The 9,643-nt window shown below is 36.4% G+C and overlaps 2 protein-coding genes across 2 annotated transcripts; one reads left to right on the plus strand and one right to left on the minus strand.

The window, feature by feature from the left end:
• Positions 1 to 367: 367 nt before the first annotated feature.
• Positions 368 to 3,102, minus strand: LOC116292712 (tubulin-folding cofactor B). The gene is made up of 6 exons (XM_031700064.2): positions 2,918 to 3,102; positions 2,529 to 2,672; positions 1,999 to 2,098; positions 1,700 to 1,888; positions 1,296 to 1,368; positions 368 to 589 (listed from the first exon to the last, which is right to left on the minus strand). The coding sequence occupies exons 1-6, from the start codon at positions 3,026 to 3,028 to the stop codon at positions 469 to 471; spliced, it is 738 nt and encodes a 245-aa protein (XP_031555924.2). The 5' UTR covers positions 3,029 to 3,102; the 3' UTR covers positions 368 to 468.
• A 109-nt stretch (positions 3,103 to 3,211) lies between these two features.
• Positions 3,212 to 6,973, plus strand: LOC116292715 (leucine-rich repeat protein 1). The gene is made up of 4 exons (XM_031700066.2): positions 3,212 to 3,466; positions 3,835 to 3,933; positions 4,816 to 5,534; positions 6,362 to 6,973. Exons 1-4 carry the CDS (start codon positions 3,281 to 3,283, stop codon positions 6,603 to 6,605), a joined length of 1,248 nt encoding a protein of 415 aa, XP_031555926.1. The 5' UTR covers positions 3,212 to 3,280; the 3' UTR covers positions 6,606 to 6,973.
• Positions 6,974 to 9,643: the final 2,670 nt, after the last annotated feature.

Below are 9,643 nucleotides of genomic sequence, written 5' to 3' on the forward strand. Positions count from 1 at the left end.
AAATTACTTCTGCAAATCACTTGTGCACTGAGCCAACACGCACTTGAAACTGTTTTTCTTTCAGACTCTTTCCTGGTTTCGTAGCTTTCTGTGATTTTGTAGTAAAATATACCTGTGATGGTTTAGCGTGGTATGTCCTCTCATTTACAATGATCAACAGTTGGTCAAAATTAGTTATGTAACCATGAGATGTACCAACTCAAACCTTGTAACCTCAGAACAACTGACAGTGCAGTTTTGTTCTGCTACATGTTTGATTTTTCAATATGTCTAATTTTCTTGTGCACAATATTAGACACAAATGGGCAAGTTTTAAACTGTCTCAACTTGTGATAGTTCCAGATTGAATATATTAAAGTCAATGGTATAACCATCTAATCTTTTTAATTTAATCTGTTGGAAGATAGCCCTAACTAGTAGTCTAGAACATAATTCAGATGCATTATAAGAAGATAAAGGCCTGGGTTGTTACATTTCATCATCATCAAAACCAAGATCTTCTTCAGGGAAATCACCAACAGTTACATCCTTTGGCTTTACAAAACCACCATATTTATTTGGACATGTGAAGTATCTCTTTCCTGCAACACTGTACCAAAAATATATGATAAAATTAGTAGCTAGACAAAACAAGGGTTGCTATTTTTTGGTCCTAAATAGACGATTAAGACTGCTGGATAAGGCCAGTGATGATAACTGCTTATGTACATTGGACTGATCAATGTGTAGTTCCAAAAACTATCCATATCCCTCACCAAGGAAATTTTTTAAAGACCCCCCCCCCCCCCCCCTAAAATTCCAATTTTCTTTCATACAAACTGTGTAATTTTTGTTTTTTCTCTGCCCCCCAGGCCCCACTCTTCAGAAATTCCAAATTCTATTCCTATGTGTGGGAGGGGGGTTATGGATAGTTTTTGGAACTACACAATATAGGTTAATGCCCCTGCAGTCCCTCAAGGTAAGTGTATCACAAGAGAACAGGCTCAGGCCAAGAGAGGCTTCACAGGACTGAACTGCAAACATGACATCGCAATGACTACAGCCAGTGAGACTAGCTCTGCCACTTGGAATCAGTTCACTGTAATATAAGGCATCTTTTCCTGATTTATAGCCTCTTAGCTGTTTTGCAATTAGGATTTCACTAATGTCATTGAACCTTTCTCATAAAACCTATATTCCTATTGAAAATATATCCTACACTTTCTACATTGTATATCATCTTTGGTTAAAAAATTATTATTAGTCATAATGTTAGATCAATCAATATATAAATTAGAATTTTTATACTCACTAACCTGCCATCATTTTTTCCTAATGGCTCATCATATTTAATGCCAACCGAATATCCAGGTTTAAATTCTGTCTTTCCTACAACCATTAAAAAAACTTCAACTTTAGAAAAATATATATTATGTACTTTAAAAATGTTGAATTCATATTTGAATAAATCAACATGGAATGTCCTAAACTTAATATTGAACAAGTCTATATTGCTGGGGTCATTGTTGTCATTTACTATTTCCTACAGAATGTTCATCAGCTGAAACACAAATTTTAAATAGAATTCTTTCTGATGACAACACATAGTGGGGTCAGCGTTTGACCACCTGGAGCAGTTATTGAGATTCAGAGAATTTTATGAGCTGATCGAAACCCAGCAATTGTATGGGAAACTGTGTTTATGATACATTGTACATACCAACAAACATGACTTCTCCACGTTTAGGCATTCCACCTTTAACTCTGACTTCACAACGAGAACCAACAGAGATAGCGTCAGCCTCTTCTTGCTCTTGCTTTTCTTTTTCTTTCTTTTTCTCTTCATCTTCAGGATTTGGGTCGGCAAATCTACCAATTTTATTTCTCATCTTAAAAGCTCTGACTGAATCTAAAATTAAAGAATTAAATTTTGATGATCGTGTCGATTGTTATATCTACTACGGAAAGTGCTGCGACTGAAATTCTTAGTTACTAGCTACTATTTTTATTGCTACAGACCTTCCCTTTTACTGTATTCATCTTCACCAATTTCAAATTTTTCTACTTTTGATAGATCTTCAAACTGACCAGCTACTTTTGTTGGATCTTTATCGATGACCTATTAAGAAACATGTAGATTAAGTCCAATTAAAATACAATAATAAGCTATGTGAACCCCTTCCCCTATCAAAGTACTGCTTGCGATTCCTCCAGATTATGTCATATATTGGTATATCTGGCCCTGGGTACTTTACTGCATTTCAATTTCGAACTTCTATGAGGACCTCAGAATGTCTTTTAATATCAAAAATGACTGGAAATTCTGAAGGTCAAGGAAAAAAGAATAAAAAGTAAAAACAAACAAACAAACAAAAAAGCATGAAAATATGCAAATCCTTTGGGGATTCCCAAAAATTGGAAAACCTTGTCTGTCCCATGAAAAAGAAAGTCACTTTCTATTGCCTCTCTTAAGCAAACTCCATGGTCTACCAATTAATGTCTGTAGTCTTTATACTTCACTATTTATTTTTCAATAACAAACCCCTCACATGTATTCTCATGTTGTCCTCCACTGGGTAGGATCCAAATAAGGCATTATCATCTTCCATCTTGACTATCAAGTTTCCTTCTTTGTCCAGTAACTGTAGCTCTACGCTCTTAGCTGAACATCCAGTGATCAGCTCCAGTTTCCCCTGAAAGAGAGAGGCATTTTAGTGTCCAGGACAAAACAACACCCTTTGGATAGGTGAGGGTGTGCATGTCTTTGTATGCGAATCTAATTTTCACTTCTAATATCAACACCTAAATATAGAACGATACACGTAAAACTATTTTGTAACAAGTTTGACAGTTTTGTTAAAGGGTAAATCATCGTTTAAAAAATCCTTGCCAAAAAAAAAGAAAAGAAAAAAACTAAAGTTTGACTATCAAAACAAACCTTTAATTCGGCGATGGTAATTCCCTTATCGAATCGCTTCTCTGACATAAATGAAGTCAGATTATTAGAGATCTGGACGTTAACCATTTGCTGTGTGATTATTACCGCCATTTCTGAGTAATTTGGCCAGAAAATTTAAGATTTTTGAGACGATAAATCGAAGAAATTAAGAAAATCGTACAGTAAAAAAATGACAGCTGATGGTTACCTCGCGGGCTCACAGGTATGTGCCTCAATATTTGATTGGCTGTTATGAGTCACATGATCATTCTTAAAATATGGCGCCAAGTTTTTGATTTTTTTGATTTCTCTGTTCTTTCCATTGTTTTGTTTTAAAGAATTCGACATCAGATCTCCATCGATATGCGTCTAACTTGTGATATTTGTATTGCTAGTCGTTCAAGTAACTCTGGCACTTCTCGTATGCAAGGAAAACCTGTACGGGCTTCGATTTCTGTGGGTCGTAAGGACGGACGAGGTGAAGATGGTAGAAGTACTGTGTTTCTTCTAGTCTGTACAGCCAAGGAGAAGTCTGGAACGAAATATAAGGTAACGAAAATAAAAACATCTATTTCCTCTAGTTAGAGACATTTTCATAACTGTAGTAATAAATGGGACAATAAATGTATTACTCATGTCCTATTGATGCAGCACTATTTCTCTTCTCCACCCCTGATAGGGCACTCTTTTCATTTATACTTACTAATGCAGCTCAAAACAGGACAGGACAAAACACTCTCCTTAGAATTGAAATTAAATTGTTTTGTCCTCCAAATTGAGCTGCTTTGGAAATTAATACAAGGGGTCTATATAATATTGCAATTCAGTACTTATCCTACCTTGTCATAATACAAATATTTTATTCTTTTCTTGATGAATAAATCAACATTATTTTGTTTTCATTACCTGTGTTTCAGGTTCATGGTAACATTCTACAAGTATTCAACAAGTTTGTACAAGATGGAAAGGCAACTATTCGTGTTAATGAGCCTCCCCATGATCTGTTTATTAGCAAAGTAAGATAAGATAATACTCTCTGCTTCCAGCTAATGGTCCAAATAAGATTTTAATCCATATATAGCCCTGTGGGGATAAGTGGTATTAGCTTGTGTACAGCCGCTTCCAACCCCCTCACCCTCCTTCCCCCTTACAGGGAAAAATCGCTTCTCCACATCTTTCCCCATAGGGAGAAGTGGCTGTACACAGGCTATCATGGATACGAGGCTAATACAAAATAAGAAAGAAATGGACCAAATTCCATTGAGAAAAAGGGTGATTCTTTTGTATTTTACTATTACATTCAAGATCCAAGATAACTTTAAAAGGGGTCAAAATACCAATAAATAGAACAACCTCTTCCATAATATGCAGGTAGCATAGCACTCTGGATGCCTGCTGTATATCTTAGTTAGAAGATGGCATGGGAAAGCTGTGTTGTTGTTTTATTCTATAGGGATAAAGATATTGTAGCTTCGTTAATAAATCTTTTGGGCACTTAAACACCTAATTTTAAAAACATTGTTGATTGGTGATCTGAAATGGCCGTTCTAAAACTAAACAGAATTTTTGTGCTTTTATGTTTTCAAGCTAAAAACACGAAAAATCACATTTCTAACTTGAAAGTCATGCCTCATATTCCAATCTGAAAGAAAACTATGTTGTTCTGCTGTTATACAGTATTACAATTGAAGCATGCTACTTGGCCGCAGATCTCAGATTTTAGATTGTCCACAGACAACGTTTTTTGAAATAGGTATATACAGTGATATGAAGGCACTTGGGTTAGTTCTGAATGTTTGGGCCCGGTTGTATGAAGCCTGGATAGCACTATCCAACGCTATTCAGGCTTCATACAACAAGGCCCTGAACTGTAACTTGAATTTTTCATTTAATTTCAGGCTGATCCTTCAAGTCTAAGATCCCTTCTGTCCTTGTTGAAGCTCAGTGCCAGAGATTTGGATAAAGCAGCTTTAACCACCTTGGCTCCAGCCAAGCTTGTTGATTTAGAAAGACCAAAGAAAGACCTTTTGGTGACCAGAAGGGTTGATTACCCCTTGACCAAACCTTTCCCAGAACAAATCCACAACCTTGTTATATCTAACTGCTACATGAAAAAATTTGACAGAAGAATCCTTCTACTAAAAGAACTAACTTCTTTGTCGCTGTCTGATAACATATTTAAGGAAATACCCCTTGGTATTACAAATATGGCTAAACTATCTGAACTTTCTCTGGTTAATAATAACATTGATGAGATTGACTGGAAACTAATTTCTGGACCACTTGCAGTATCACTGCGATTCCTGGACTTGCGGAATAACAATCTTGAATATCTGCCATCCACATTTTGTGGGTTTAAGAAATTAGTTCACCTGAAGCTTGATGGTAATAGACTTGTATTGTTACCACAAAGGATAGGAAGCCTTGGTAATTTAAGGTTCCTTACAGCAAGTGCAAATAAGCTAAAAATATTGCCCAGCAGCTTGAGGAATTTGAGACTGGAATCACTGGATTTGTCAAGCAATCCGTTCCTTGAGGACAAAGATTATCATCCAATAGACTGTCAAGGCTTTCCATCTTTGCTGGAGTTGGCTGGCCAGGTAGCAAGAAAATACAAGTAAGTTATGGCCTGAGGGTTGTGCCGAACAGTTTGTCTTGTAATGTGTGTCATGTACTGTAGTCCCAGATAGTATCACCATTATCCTGCATATTTGATTGGGATCATATTTTCAGCTCAGGAATACCTTGTGATAGAAGAATTGGGATACAAAACATATTTAGATTCACCGATAGGCATTTATATTGATGGCTTTGAAAGAAAAATTATTCACTGACTATGGCTAATACAGTATATATTTTTGCCCAACTAGCCACCAAAATAAACCTTTTGCAGCAGATTTGCAGCTCAAAATCGCAATAACTTATAAATATTTGTACACTCATCTGGAGGAGGGGCATTATTATAGAGGGTGGGGTAAAGTCTCCATTCATAATTGATCACAATAAGCCAAACCTACTGTAATATACTCATTATACAGCATCATATTCTCAATGCAGCTACAGTACATGTATCATGGAAATTTGAATTACCTGTATTGTCCAAGTTGAGCTACTCTGTTATTAGATGCAAAGGGACCCATAGACCTGTTAAGGCCAAACAAAATAATATGTGTGTTTCCTGTTGCATGAGAAAAATAATTGGGGTTGGTAGGTCAGGTTTTTTTTAATGATACAACAGTGGAAATGAGCTTATTGGGAACCCTGTGGTGCATTGGGAAATAAAACAAATATTAGGGTCAGCAAAAATTGGCAAGAAAATTAGGGTCGGCCACGTAACAGGAAATACACTTATTTTTTTATTTGCCCTGATTAATGTCTTTGAGCAATAGGACAGGTCAGATTTTCAACTGTCTAATGCTCATCTTTTTGCTAACTATTTTCCAGGTGCCCGTACAACCCTCGCATAATACCATCATCTCTGTGTCATTACCTGGACAGTGCAAAGCAGTGTCACTGTGGCAACTACTGTTTCAAATCCTGCATTCACAGCATCATTAAGATCAATATTCAGGATATTTCACATACTGTTGTATCAGCTGGATCTGTACAGAACCTTCTGCCTGCAGAAATCTTCTTGTGTTCTCAAAAATGTCTAGTTTCATCTCAACTAGCACCACACTTATCCTAATACTAGCTTTCTATTTCTATCCTTTGAAGATTTTTGCTGAATCTTTTCTGAATATGGTGATTGTCATCGCTACCATGCTGCATGGTTGTGACTTTAATAGAGAGGATTTTTCTACAGTGTCTTTTGCTAGAACAACTAACAAACCAATGTCTTTCATATCTTCAGTCTTTATGGCAGTCTTCAGACTTTTTTGGTTATAGATCCAATCTGATTAACTATAGTGTTAAAATGGAACGTTAAAGCACTGAAGACAGGAAAACAAGGGGATGAATAGTTCTCGCACACTCGCTCCCAACTTCTGCCAACGTCATGCAAGAAGCTTTAGCTTTTAATGCTTTTTCTAACTAAAAAATGACCCAGCACTTGTGATCCCCCCCCCCCCCCCCCCAACTAACATGCAGCCCTGCACTGTGCTAATCGTTTTTTCTCATTCATGTACATTTGTCTAATTGAATTATTTCTCCAGAGAGTAAAGATATAAAATTATATTAGAATATATTGTATTTTTTGTAAGGCAAAAATGCTACTAAGTAGATTATATAGATTCTATTGACAACTAATAAATGTGTTTTCTTTAATACTAGATTCGTGTGAAATTGTTCTCTAACACTGACTTTCAATACCTTGCGACGTCTGGTGCAAAAAGAGTCTTCTCCTTTTCATTGACGTTTGAATATAAGAGAGGTTAAGACTCTCGTTTACGGCAAACGTGAAACGTCAGTTGACCATTGAAAAATTCTTTAAAATTAGTGAAAAGGAATCGCAATGATCTCCAAGTGATAGATAAAAATAAGAATATGTGTCTTGTCGGGAAGGTTTACAAAAGGTTAAGTGAAATGTAGGGAAACGATGAAAACGTGGTCACGTTTGCCGTTTGCGGGAAGGAAAAACGGGAATCTTAATCTGCCTAGTATCTCGTTTACCACAAACGTAAAATGTCAGTTGACAAGCACAATCTTCTTGTATTAAACTGAAGAATCTAAAAATTCTCCCAGTAGTAGATAAGAGAGTGCTTGTCTTTGGTGAGAAGGTTTGCAAAAGGCAAAGTGAAATGTAGGGAAACGCAAAAAACGTGATCACGTCTACTGTTTGCGGGAGCTGAAATAGAAAACATCCGAATATAAGAGAGTTTTAGAATCTCGTTTACGGCAAACGTGAACTTTATTTAACTGGTAATATTAGTGAAAAGGAATCGCAAAAATCTCCAAGTAGTGCTAGATAACCAAAAGAATGTTCGTCTTTGGTAAAAAGGTTTGCTTAAACGTAAAGTGAAATATGGAAAAACGTTGTCATATTCACCGTTTGCAAGGAAAAAACATCAATTTAAAACTCTAATATCAGTGTTCGTTTAACTGAGATTACGAATTTTCAGAAAATTTGATTTAAAAATGGGATTTCTTGTAAATTTATCCACCCATCTATACGCGCCGGAAAAATATTCGTGTTGGTGACTACCAAGGCGCTGAAACACTACACGGTGTAACTTTGCGTGCAACATTTCAGAACGATTGAATCGTGCTTTACTTCTGCAACATCACGGACAACAGGACGTTATAAGACGTTATATATTTTTCGCGCATGCGTGGGGTAATTTAACTTTACAACGCTGTTAAAATCCTTCATTTGATCAAATTATATTTGTTCGTGCGCTTTACGTGTATCCGGTTAAAAAATTGGATTTAAAACTGGTTTCATTCGTCCACGAATGTAGGCGGCGGTGTATCAAAAGAACCTCTACCCTACCCCTACCCCTACCCTAAAGAGACAGAAAGAGGAGGGAGACTCTGCTCGCTTTAAGGGAGCACGACAGAATGATTTCTCTCTATCCTTAGCGCGTTTTTAATCGCTTTCTTACATTTCAGCCGCCTTCTCGGTATTTACAAACGATAACCGATGGTAAAGAAACTGGCGCTTCTATCTCCCCGATCGAGTTCAACCTCGTTCCCAGAGCCTTCTCTTCTCGCTTTTTTTCAAGATGGCGGCGCTCAGAACACTCTTGATTTTTCGCTTGTATGATTACAGTTAAAGAATGTTATCTTTGAATAGTTTTTTGTTCAGGTGTCAAAGCAATTTTTATCCAGAAATATTTTTTGATGGAAATTTTAATTTAAAAAAAATCACAAATACAGCTCGGCTCTTTTCTACTTATTTTGCTTTTACCGGCTAAACTCAGCACTGCACGCACGTTTAATTTCGAGGAATATGATTCGTTGCGCGCTACTGTATAAAAATAGCTCACTCTCAATAACATGAGCCGCCTTTGTACTTCTAGTTATGCAATTCTGATTTCAAACTTGGTTATTAAAGCTACTGTTATTTACATTATTTCTCATTCCCATCTTCGATACCAACTAGATAATGTTCATATTTCTCATACTACTTACATACTTAAAATTCACCAAAGAATGAAAGAATAAACAGAAAAAAATTAATATATTTACAAATTAAGACATTTTCAATTAAGACACTCTTTTCGCTATCTTGAATGACTTGCGTACCGCCTTTTTTCATTGCTTGATTGGAGGAAGAACGATCTTTTCTTTTGGAAAGACAGAGCTCCTACACGAGTTGGTTGACTGTTTAATAGGAGGTAAGATTATTCGACTATTTCCTGTTCTTTCACAGTTTTCTTTTGTTTTTCGAGACTCGGAGTTCATCTTTCGCTTCTGCTGTCCTTTCAGACCGGGAAGCTTTTGTCTTTTATCCAAAGTCTCTATCACTTTTTCTGATTTCAATGTATACTTTTCTTTGTCCGGCACTCTGGTGTTGTTTCTGGTCTTGGCTTGCTCGAGGTGAATTGGTGTTTGTTTAGCTTTCCGTCTTGACAAAAGACTAGTACGTTCATTAACAGTAATAGAAGGAAGACGAAGAGTTTGTGTATCACTTTGCATCATATCGTCATTTGAATGCATCTTGGTGTTTCTAAACTGTCCCTTTTACCTCAAAACAAGATTACGAGATACTTAAAATCCCTTGACGGAATTGAGATTTTTTAGTTTACCGCTTAGAGGCAAAAGACGCTTACAGTGTATTTTTGC

This window comes from Actinia tenebrosa, unplaced genomic scaffold (genome assembly GCF_029948245.1).
Source record: "Actinia tenebrosa isolate PJP-AT-01 unplaced genomic scaffold, QUT_ActTen_1.0 PGA_scaffold8__29_contigs__length_14323225, whole genome shotgun sequence".
NCBI lineage: Eukaryota > Metazoa > Cnidaria > Anthozoa > Actiniaria > Actiniidae > Actinia > Actinia tenebrosa.

Coding starts and splice junctions, on each gene's coding strand:
- LOC116292712 (XM_031700064.2), bottom strand. CDS start 3,028: ATGGCGGTAATAATCACACAGCAAATGGTTAACGTCCAGATCTCTAAT. Junction 1,889..1,998: donor TGAATACAGTAAAAGGGAAG/GTCTGTAGCAAT, acceptor CTTTAATTTTAG/ATTCAGTCAGAGCTTTTAAG. Junction 1,369..1,699: donor TGGAGAAGTCATGTTTGTTG/GTATGTACAATG, acceptor TAATGGTTGTAG/GAAAGACAGAATTTAAACCT.
- LOC116292715 (XM_031700066.2), top strand. CDS start 3,281: ATGCGTCTAACTTGTGATATTTGTATTGCTAGTCGTTCAAGTAACTCT. Junction 3,934..4,815: donor ATGATCTGTTTATTAGCAAA/GTAAGATAAGAT, acceptor ATTTAATTTCAG/GCTGATCCTTCAAGTCTAAG. Junction 5,535..6,361: donor CAGGTAGCAAGAAAATACAA/GTAAGTTATGGC, acceptor ACTATTTTCCAG/GTGCCCGTACAACCCTCGCA.